Source organism: Erinaceus europaeus, chromosome 4 (assembly GCF_950295315.1).
Source record: "Erinaceus europaeus chromosome 4, mEriEur2.1, whole genome shotgun sequence".
Classification (NCBI taxonomy): Eukaryota; Metazoa; Chordata; class Mammalia; order Eulipotyphla; family Erinaceidae; genus Erinaceus; species Erinaceus europaeus.
Window position 1 is genome coordinate 26230770 of NC_080165.1, and position 11505 is coordinate 26242274.

Sequence of the window (11505 nt, forward strand, 5' to 3'; positions counted from 1 at the left end):
TCCAATGAGTGGAGCCCCAAGTTCATATGCCAGAGGGATGCTCTGGTTCTCTGGTTCCCACAATAAATAAAGGGAGAGAGAGAATGAAAAAGGGCAGGAGTAGGTAGCATAATGGTTATGCACAGAGGCTCTCATGCTTGAGGCTCCAAAGTCCCAGGTTCAATCCTCTGCAATACCATGAATCAGAGTTGAGCAGTGCTCTGGTGGAAAAGGGGTGGGGAGGGAGATGGAAAGGGAGATAGAGAGGGAGAGGGGAAAGGAGGGAGAGGGAAGAGGGAGAGAGAGAAATGCTCTGCTTACCTCTGGCATAGGGTGGAACCTGCAGCCTCTAGGGTTTTAAGCAAGCAAACCGTTACTCTAACAGACTGAACTCTCTCCCCAGCCCGAAATAAATCTTAAAAAAAAAAAAGGAAGGAGATCAGGTGATGGCATAGCTGGTAAAGTACATACATTACCATGTGCAAGGACCTAGGTTCAAGCCCCTGGACACCACCTATGAGGCAGAGGATGAGGGGAAACTTTATAGACAGTGAAGCAGTGCTACAAATGTCCCTCTTTCTCTCTCCTTTTTGATAAATAAATGAATTAAATCAAATATTAAAAAATAATATTATAGTTGGGGAAATAGCAGGTGAGTATAAGCCTTGCCTGCCTGAAGCTTGCAGTACCAGCCTTGGCACCCTGTGTACCTGAGTGGTGCTCTGGCTTTCTCTCTCTCTCTCTCTCATGTGAAATAAAAGAAATCTCAAAGAAAAGAAAGCATGAGAAGAACTCTATGCATCATCACTCTTCCATGGGGTCTTGCTGTGACGCTTGTCTACAACGTCCATGTGGGGCTCATGTCCCTCATATGTCTTCTTTTATTTATTTATTTATTCCATTTTATTGCCCTTGTTGTTTTTATTGTTGTAGTTATTACTGTTGTCGTCATTGTTGGATAGGACAGAGAGAAATGGAGAGAGGAGGGGAAGACAGAGAGGGGGAGAGAAAGACAGACACCTGCAGATCTGCTTCACCACCTGTGAAGCGACTCCCCTGCAGGTGGGGAGCCGGGGGCTCGAACCGGGATCCTTATGCCGGTCCTTGCACTTTGTGCCACATGCGCTTAACCCGCTGCACTACAGCCCGACTCCCCCTTATATGTCTTCTTCCAGTACTTCCATCTTGGCTAATTCTTTCCATATTTATTCCATCTTCCAAACTGCTCTTCTTGGGTGGAGCCCTGACTCTTCAAACTCTTCAGACTCTGTCCTCTGACTCCCGTTTTACACACAGGACTCCCATAGTCATCCCCAGTCCAGGGCCTCCTGACTCTTTCTTTTTAGTAAATATTTATTCATTTTAATAAGAGAGATACAGATGGAAAGAAGGAAAGAAAGAAAGGAAGGAAGGAAGGAAGGAAGGAAGGAAGGAAGAAAGAAAGAAAGAAAGAAAGAAAGAAAGAAAGGAAGGAAGGAAGGAAGAAAGAGAAAGGAAGGAAGAGGCACACCATAGCACTGCTCAGCTCTGGCTTGTGGCGTTGCTGGAGGTTGCATCTGGGATCTCAGAGCCTTAGGCGTGAAGGTCTTTGCAAAGCCATTATGCCGTCTCTCCAGTCCGAGTCTCTCACTTTGTAGAAACATTCTTGACTTCTCTCTCTCTCTCTCTCTCTCTCTCTCTCTCTCCGTTTTTCTTCTGAAACCCTGGTTATTCAGGGGTGAGACCCACTGCTCCTATTCTTTGACGCGTTAGTGTCCACCTAGCTGCTCTCCTTTCTGCAAGTTCTGGTTGTCTTTTCCTACCCCTTCTTATGCCTGATGCTATTTTGTGTTGACTTTTTTAAAAAAAGATATTCAAGGGTCCTTTCTTGTTCTCTTATTGTCTTTGTTTGTAGAATCCAGTCCTTGTTCAACAAATGAGATATCTTTTCCTTGCTCTCTGAGGATTCCAATATAGTTTTTTAAAAACAGTGCTGCCTAATCTCTTCCTTCTGAATTGCTCTTTTTTTTTTTTTTTAAAGATTTTATTTATTTATGAGAAAGATAGGAGGAGAGAGAAAGAACCAGACATCACTCTGGCACATGTGCTGCCAGGGACCAAACTCAGGACCTCACGCTTGAGAGTCCAAAGCTTTACCACTGCGCCACCTCCCCGACCACACGAATTGCCCTGTTGGTTATTGTTTGCTTGGTGTTCTGTTTTCATCCCGTATGCTTTCCTTGAAGATTTGGTCATTCTTAGCTCTCTGCTTGTATTGAAGAGAGAAACACCCCAAAGTTGTCAGACACCTATACCCAGGCCTTGGGCTTAATGGTTGTGAAGTGACATGTGAGGTAGACCAGTTTGAAACTAGAACTATTGGACATTTTCAGACTCATTCATCCCAAGAAACTCATGTAAGCATGAGGCCCTGGGTTCAAACCCTGCTACTTAGTGAGAGCAACAAGAGCAACAAAGGAGCAAGACCCCATGACTGTGGCGCAAGGCTTTGTTATCTCTCCCTCTCTCTCTTTTTAAATGAGTCAGTTTCTTTTTTAAAATTATTTTTATTTATTTATTTATTTATTTATTCATGAGACAGGTAGGAGGAGAGAAAAAAACACATCACTCTGGTACATGTACTGCCAGGGATCGAACTCAGGACCTCATGGTTGAGAATCCAATGCTTTCTCCACTGCACCACCTCCTGGACCACAGGTCTTATATCTCTAGCTTATTCTCTCCTAAAATACATGTAAACACCTCAGTTGGGCTGGTTGTGAGGTGGCTCTGTGACAGAGCACTTGCATGAGTTTGTTCTCAGCACCACCTGAAATGCACACGTGTTCAGGCGCACACACATGCCCAAGCCGTGTGAGCCCAGAGCAGGGCTGTAGCCGGTTCCCTGCCTGCAGCCTTGTGAGCCAGACCTACATGGGAGACATTGGGACCATGTCTACTCTGAAATCGCTGTGAAGGCTGGGCCCTAAAGAGGTCATGTCTGGGAAGACGGCATAAAGGTTATGCGGAAAGACTCATGTCTGAGGCTCCAAAGGCCCCAGGTTTACCCCTGACACCACCATAAGCCAGAATTGAGCAGTGCTCTGATTAAAAAATTAACAATAATTAACAACACACATTCTTAGGGCTAGCAAAATAGCTCACTTGGGTAATGCACTGCTTTGCTGTGTGTGCAACCCAGGTTTGAGCCCAGACTTCATCATATTGAAGGAACCTTCTGTGCTGCAGTCTTTCATGCTCTCTGCCTTCCTGTCTATGTTTCAAAAAAATTTACCTATACACATACATGTACACACACACACACACACACACACACACACACACACACACACACACGCCAGGCAGTGGGGTAGGTCTCTGGAGAGTTGAGGTCTCAGGACACATTGGTGAGATTATCTGCCCAGGGAAGGCAGGATGAAATCATAGTAGCATCTGAACTTGTGACTGAAACATCTGGTGACTGAATGGCAGTTAAAATAAGAAGCAGGACAAAATGTTTAATAAACAAGAACCAGGAAGCAGGAATAGAGCAGGTGAGAATAGGGACTTTAAGGACTTTAGGGTGGTAAGTAGCTAGAAAGTCTATTTTTAGGTATTTTTCTCTTTTTTTTACTTTTCTCTTTCTTCCTTCTTTTCTTTCTTTTTCTTTCTTATTCTTTCTTTCTTTTTTGCCTCCAGGGTTATCACTAGGGCTCAGTGCCAGCACTACAAATCCACTGCTCCTGGTGGCCATTTTTTCCTTTATTTTTAAATTGGACAGGACAGAGAGAAATTGAGAGAGAAGGGGGAGATAAGAGAGGGAGAGAGAAAGACACCTGCAGACCTGCTTCACTGCTTGTGAGGCGAGTCACTTGCTAGGGACTCGAACAGGGATCCTTATGCTGGTCCTTGTGGTTATTACTATGTGCGCTTAACCTGGTGTGCTACCACCTGGCCCTCTTTTAGGTATTTTTCTAGGGGTCTGTAACTTGCTTGAGCTTGATAGTTGACATGGAAGTGGACTTATGAATATTGCCTGGGAAGATGGTTGAATTGAGAACAGAACAAGTAAGCTGGATGAAGGCAGAGATTAGCTCCCAAACTTGAAGAAAATATGTAAATACAACTAACGGTTTACCGTGCCAATCTGACCCAGGGCCCATAGCTATTCATATTTAGGACTAAAGCCTGTATACCCTTCAAGCTGCTGTCAGTCTGAGTTCAAAGTCCAGGGCCACAGCTGGGAACATTCTAGGCTGCGCTCATTTCAGCACCAATCTTCCTCTAGTGGCAGAGTAGGCTGACCCAGCCTCCCTTCAGAAAGTGGGGCAGTCCCTACCATTGCTACTTTACAGTGAAGGTAAGGTCTTAGAGAGGTCCTCAAGAGGGCTTACAATGATATTCCTGATGGAAGTGACCAGTGATGGTGGAGAGTGGGGTCTATTAGTGGTCTAAGCACATTGTTCATGGGGAAATCATTCCCTGACTAGGACTCCAGGTGATGGGGTGGCCTGGCAGTGACCAAAAAGTCCATCATGAAGTGAGCCTGTCTCTTGCCCATTTCCAGCTTTTGTAGTCTCTTCTTTGTCTGGTGAGCCAGTTGTTAAAGAGTTGCATGCCATTTGTTGTATCCCAACCGGTATAAGGTCTAGGAGGTCTGGCCTCAAGCTGGGGAGGAAATACACCTAGGGTTTTAGTGAGGTCTAAGTTAACCTCGAGTTTCACAGCATTTAGTAGTTCGATGATTCTAATAAAGGTTATGGGGACACTAACTGCCCTTTAGTTGGTACTATTGTTAGGTTCGGGAATCCAAGGCGACACCAAGAGACCAGAGTGATGTAAAAACAGAGTCTTTATTTCTAGCGCTAGGGCCGAACCTAGTGTTCGACCCCCTATCTAAGTTTGACTAGGGTTTATATATGATTCAGAATACATGGCTTACGTGACAAGTCTCAGCTACACAACATAGTGATCACATGACAGTGTTACAATTGTGGTTATCTATAGCCTACGTATGTGGGGGAAGTTGGGGGGTCTTTTTACAACCTCCAGGCTCCGGGAGAGGTTTTCCCAAGGTCTTGCTATGTGGTTATCTCTTACTTTATAGACTCAAGGTTCTGCAGCTGGTGACAGCCTTAATTCCAAGAGTCATTTTTCTATCTGGGAACTCAGGTCTGTTCTGTAATTACTTACTGAACCCTTGTGTTATTAGAGTCCAGGATTACATATCTTTTAATTACAATTTTACATCTATTAATTTTAGCTCAACTTCTACACTATGATGCATATTTATGAAGGGAAGGGATAGGCATAGTTGAACAATGATGACAACACATGTACAGAAAATGTCAGGGAAAAGTCGTCAGGGCACACACCCAAGGTCACTTCCAGCGAGGACGCCCACTTACCGCTGTGTCATGGATGATGCCCCAGCCCAGCCCCTGCCCCACACAAACACAGATCCACCTCTAATCATACCTGCCACTGTGTCGCGGATGATGCCCCAGCCCCAACCCCAGCCCAGCCCAGCCCTGCCCTGTCGCACACAGACACAGATCCACCTCTAATCATACCTGCCACTGTGTCGCGGATGATGCCCCAGCCCCAGCCCAGCCCAGCCCAGCCCAGCCCCTGCCCCACACAGACACAGATCCACCTCTAATCATACCTGCCCCTGTGTCACGGATGATGCCCCAGCCCCAGCCCAGCCCAGCCCAGCCCAGCCCAGCCCAGCCCAGCACCTGCCCCACACAGACACAGATCCACCTCTAATCATACCTCCCACTGTGTCGCGGATGATGCCCCAGCCCCAGCCCAGCCCAGCCCAGCCCAGCCCCTGCCCCACACAGACACAGATCCACCTCTAATCATACCTGCCACTGTGTCGCGGATGATGCCCCAGCCCCAGCCCAGCCCAGCCCAGCCCCTGCCCCACACAGACACAGATCCACCTCTAATCATACCTGCCACTGTGTCGCGGATGATGCCCCAGCCCCAGCCCCAGCCCAGCCCCTGCCCCACACAGACACAGATCCACCTCTAATCATACCTGCCACTGTGTCGCGGATGATGCCCCAGCCCCAGCCCAGCCCCTGCCCCACACAGACACAGATCCACCTCTAATCATACCTGCCACTGTGTCGCGGATGATGCCCCAGCCCCAGCCCAGCCCCAGCCCAGCCCCTGCCCCACACAGACACAGATCCACCTCTAATCATACCTGCCACTGTGTCTCGGATGATGCCCCAGCCCCAGCCCAGCCCCAGCCCCTGCCCCACACAGACACAGATCCACCTCTAATCATACCTGCCACTGTGTCACGGATGATGCCCCAGCCCCAGCCCAGCCCCAGCCCCTGCCCCTGCCCCACACAGACACAGATCCACCTCTAATCATACCGCAAGTCAAACACACGTAACTGTTGTGCCCCGTGTCTTCTTTTACTGTGATGACGAAAGCTTTTGTAACAAATCAGTCAACACAATTTGCTGTGCCTATTTATTATATTCAGAAGTCTACAAATCTGAACTCTTATGAAAGATTCACAAAATATTCAGTTGAAGCCATGTTCCTGGTTCAATTTTCAAATACATTTTACTGTGCTGAACAATATATTCTAGTGCTGTCTAAAACACAGCCAAAATTATTTCTTCTTATTCATTTACATACATTCTGCATTTTTTGAAAGCCAAGATTGAGATAAAAAATATTAACAAGACTATCCAATTACAAGTCTTATTTTTCCATGGACTGAAATATTATCTGTGGATGTATCTTTTTACCTTATTCATTTTTAATTCTGTCCACTATAACGATTTATAACCACACAGAGGGAGTCAGTCCTCACCTTATATTTCTCAGAAACTCAAATAGCAACACCTTGTTAAAAGATAAAATTAATTCCCGTGGCAACACCAAAGCTCCAGTTTGTTAAAATCACTCAGTGAAAATTATTCTTAAATTTGTAGGCCTTACAAAACAAACAACTGACAGAGGGCCAGGTGGGTTTGGCTATATTTTGGATCACCTTAATTACATGGAAGGAAAAATCAAGCGATCTGTTCAAGTAGACAGCAGCCGTGTTCTGGTCTTCTGTTTTGATTTGTTGCTCCCCTTTGAATGAAACGTGTGCTATGCGTTTAGTTTCTCCAGGCTGGCCGAGTGCCAGAGGCTTCCAGTAGCCCTTAGCCCCTGAGCCTCAGAGCCCCCGAGAAGACCTTCAGTCCACAGGGTGGTGGAGGGGCAGAGGCCTCCTGCTCCTCAGCTGTTGGAATTAAAGGTTCTGAGAAAATAAGAAGGAAATAAGCAAGAAAATGCTCGCGTGTGTCCAGGAGGGCATGTGCAGAACTAACACAAAGCGGAAATGATAAGAAAGCTTCTACATTGAAAATAAGGATTTCTCCAAAGTATGAAAAATCAGTCATGTATATGTACTACGTGCAAAGGGACAAAACTGGTTCTTCTTTGCTGCTGTCCGTGCTGTGCTCACTGGTTCATTTAAAGAGGAGTTTCTCCAGGAGGAGTTCCTGGCACCGTTCCTGGGATTAAGAGCCATAGCGATCCTGACAGGAGAGAACAAACATCAAGGCTTTGGGACTGTGCAGGACCCCCACTCTCAGGCACAGAGTTCAGTATCACTGACCAGCACTGAATGCAGGTGCTGCACTTGAGCGCCCAGTAACGGGGTGTTCAGGGCCACAGCATAGCTGCCCACGTGAAGCTGAGTGGACCTGGAGCAGAGCAACTGTGTGCACGACTTAGTGGGGAGACCTCAGGGAAGCCCAGTGATGTGAGGGAGACAAGGAATGCACTTGCAGCCTGGGCCTGAAATTCAGCTAAGTGGCATTACGATATGACTTAACCTTTCTGTGCCGCTTCTTCTCCTAAATATGAGGCTGCCTGTCTCTGAGAGAGGGGTGAGCCAGTCCCTCGTTGTGCAGCTGAGGTGAGCTCATCGGAGCTAAGGGACAGGAAGAGCGTGTGGGTTCTAGCCCAGCACTGTCTTGTTCACAGCAGTGAGAACAGCAGGGCCTCAGGCTCAGGAGTCTCCACTGCAGGAGCTCCCTGCACTTCCCAACCCGAGAGGCAAGAGGCATTAAGTGTCCAGCCCACTAGGTCCTCCCCACAACTCTGGCCGTGTTTCATTTTATATTTAGTCAACCTAAAATAACCCAACAATAACAAAAGGGTCACAGCATAGCATAAGCTTTTCACTTACTCAGAGAAGCCCTTGAACTGCTGTCTACAATGACCACCATTCTTACCTTGTTAAAAAATTTGAAGAGCCATCCAAACACCTGGTCATCTGGGCAGCGGAACAGCTTAGCTGGAGAGCTCAGGGCTTGCAATGCCTCAGACTCCCTTTCTAGATCCCTGGCTCTGCTTATGCCCCAATGGAGCTCTGGGTCCTTCCTTTCTCTCTCTCTTTCTTTCTTTCTCTCTCTTTCTCCTCTCACTCTCTCCTCTGTAACTCATATAAAATAAACCTTTAAAAAATATATACCACCAGGAAGATGGCTCCATGTGTTAAAACACAGGAGTCATGTACCTGAAGCCCCAGAGATCCCAGGTTCAATTCCTGGCATTGCCACAAGCCAGAGCTAATTTTTGAATTTTAAAGTGAACACCTGAGTTAGGAAATAGTTAGATGAACTGCACATATTCTCACTCAAGAGAGAGCAGTTTCGGAAAAATTTTAATTACATGGATAACAAAGAAGTATGTAGGAAAAAAGAAGACACAAAGCCATATATAAAATACGATCTTTCCTTATTTTTAAAAAGATAACCTAGAAATTAGAACTAAAAAATAATATATATTATTAAAATGTTAACAGAAGTTTTCTCTGTGAGGTGAAGTTATGGGTAATTTAAATTTAACATTTCTTTTTGTTTAAATAAATGATTATTTTTTAGAATTTATTTATTTATTCATGAGAAAGATAGGCAGAGAGAGAAAGAAGCAGACATCACGCTGGTACATGTGCTACTGGGGACTGAACTCAGGACCTCATGAGAATCCAGTGCTTTATCCACTGCGCCACCTCCTGGACCTCTTAAATTTAATATTTCTTTGTTGTAACATGGGGGGGGGGTCATCATGACACTTCTTGTAACAATTGCCTTGAATAATGAATCCAAACATTTAGAAAACATATGCAATGAAAACATATGCCAGCTTACATGATGGCCTGGGTCACATGGTGGCAAACACAAACATCAATAATCCAGAATCTACGCTCCCCATCTCATTCCTGAAACTCTGCCCCCTCGTGCCGCTCAGTCCACCGCTTCACTAACCTGGATGGAGGTCATCACCCCGTTGGCGAAGACAGACAGCTTTCCGGCCACGGACCTGACACCCTGCTTGAACTGGGCCATGTCGGGGGCCGTGGGCAGCACGCTTGTGAGGTTGTAGTTGCCTGCACACAGAACACGCGCAGCCTATCACTCAACCGGCACCTGGAGTGTCTGGGGACTTCAGAGGACAGGGACCCCATCCTCCCATGTGCCACAGAAAGCGGCCAAGTTAGGAGAGGAGCCCATGGTGGGGTCAGGACTGAGGACCCAGCTTTCTCCCTGCCACATGCCGGCTGCGGCCCGGGTGAGAGAAGGTGGGTGCAGTGCTAGACCTCAGGCCACCAGAGCTAAACACTCAAACACTGGCACCACTGCATTCAGTGCGGCCCTGCAGGGCTCCTCAACCTCTTTGGTTGTTTTCCTCCAAGCCCTTAATGCCACACGGGAGAGGCCAGTCTGGGGACAGGCAGGTGGTTGTACTTGTGCCTGCTCAGCATTCCCGTTCCTCTGGGTAAGTGCTGTCTCCCCTTCCCCTGGATACTGTCCTCCCTCAAGCTGACCACAGGGTGGGCATAAGTGCCAACTTGCCACAGCCTTCCGGGGGCTCAGTGTGCTCACAGGAGAGCAGCCACTGCTCGCTGCTCTCACAGGCGGTGGCTGTGCCCCCAGGAGGGGGCAGGGGCAGTCCTTCAGTAGAGTGCTTGTGGCCATCACTTATGGCCAATACTGGGAACAAAGGAGCACAGGCAGCCATCGGAGAAATGTTATTTGATGACCTCATTTCACTTCACATTTGTAGGGGAAGTTCACCCAGGGGTGAGCCGGCCGATGCCTCCTTGACTGCCTCACAGCACAGCACACTGCACGCTGTCACTGCTGGGTAGCACCCAACCTGGTGGGAGGTGTGGCAAAGGCTCTAGTTCAGGGGCTCCTGCTCCTGACAGGCCCGTGTCCTCCTCCCCAGGCTCGGCAACCCTGGGCAACGGCCCTGACTGCAGACTCCCCTGGGACTGTCAGGGTGCCGGGAAGAGAAGAGACATGTCCTGCCATGAAGAGTGAGCTGTCCATGCAGTCTGGGTCACCGGTGGTCTCAGCCCCAGCCTGGGGCTTAGGGCAGTGGGAGGGGACAAAGGGCCTGAGCAGGTTAATGATCAGAAAGGAGCCTGCAGGGAACCACTGTCTGGGATGGTGGGGGAGCCAGTAAACCGAGTGGCAGGACCGCTCCTGAATGACTGGCCTGGACTTGGGTCCTGGGAGGAGAGGAAGGGCAGGAGGAAATTACGCTGAGGAGGCAGAGGGGTGGGGGGAGCAGGGTGGTTGTACATAAGTGGACCTGGCCAGGGCACCGAGAGACAGAAGAAGGGCAGGCTGTGTGTGGCGTCAGGGCTACAACCCTCACACGGTGCCTTCTTAGTAGACCGGAGACAAAGCCAGAGAATGTGGCTTTCCAGAACTGCAGGTGTTGAGTAAGGAGGGTGGGCACCTCAGGGAGCCTCAGGCTTCACAGACACTGATGGCTCCACAGGGAGCTGCGTTCCCAGACTGAGCCTGGGCTGGTGAGGCCACACCACAGTGCCACACTTTGAGCAGACAGTGAGACAAATCACCTGACTACAGACTAGCAGGGAGAGGACAGTGGCCCAGGTGCTGGTGGGCCCTCAGGTCAGAGGTCGACAGCAATACCACCGGGGACCCTGTGCTGCATGTCCACAGGAGATCTGGTGTCAGAGACTATAGGGGTGCAGCGTTCGGCACCCCAGGAGGCTGCTCACATTAAACCTTCACGACAGTTCCGCTAAAGAAATGCGTGGGGTACACCCGGTAGAGCGCACATTACTATGAGCCAAGGGCCTGGGTTCAAGCCCCCAGTCCTCACCTGCAGGGCAAAAGCTCCGTAAGTGGTGAAGCAGGGCTGCAGGTATCTCTCCTCCCTCTCACTCCTTTCCCTCTCTATTTCTCTCTTTATCAAAAAAAGAAAAAAAGTGTGCAGGTATCAAGCCCCAGCGATAATCCTGGCAGCAATAAAGTTAAAAAGGAAAATAAATACACGGAATGGGGCAAGCGCAGGGCCCTGGATTTGAGCACTGGCACCATATGGGAGCCCAGGGTGAGCTCCATGGCTGACAGAGTGGTGTGGTGGTGTCTCTCCTCTCTCTCGCTTCTCTTCCCCTTTCCATTCTCCTCTAAAATATGAATGGAAGATTGACTTGGGGAGGTCACTCAGCAGTGACAGCACACACAGGCCCTG

The 11505-nt window shown here is 48.4% G+C and overlaps 1 protein-coding gene across 1 annotated transcript in view; it reads right to left on the reverse strand.

The window, feature by feature from the left end:
• Nucleotides 1-6442: 6442 nt before the first annotated feature.
• Nucleotides 6443-11505, reverse strand: part of ARFGAP3 (ADP ribosylation factor GTPase activating protein 3) — a 47624-nt gene continuing 42561 nt past the window's right edge. The window contains exons 14-15 of the mRNA XM_060190783.1: nt 9258-9401; nt 6443-7520 (exon numbers count right to left, since the gene is read on the reverse strand). Of these exons, the coding sequence (XP_060046766.1) occupies nt 7503-7520; nt 9258-9401 (162 nt within the window). The 3' untranslated portion in view covers nt 6443-7502. The remainder of the gene's footprint in view (nt 7521-9257; nt 9402-11505) is intronic.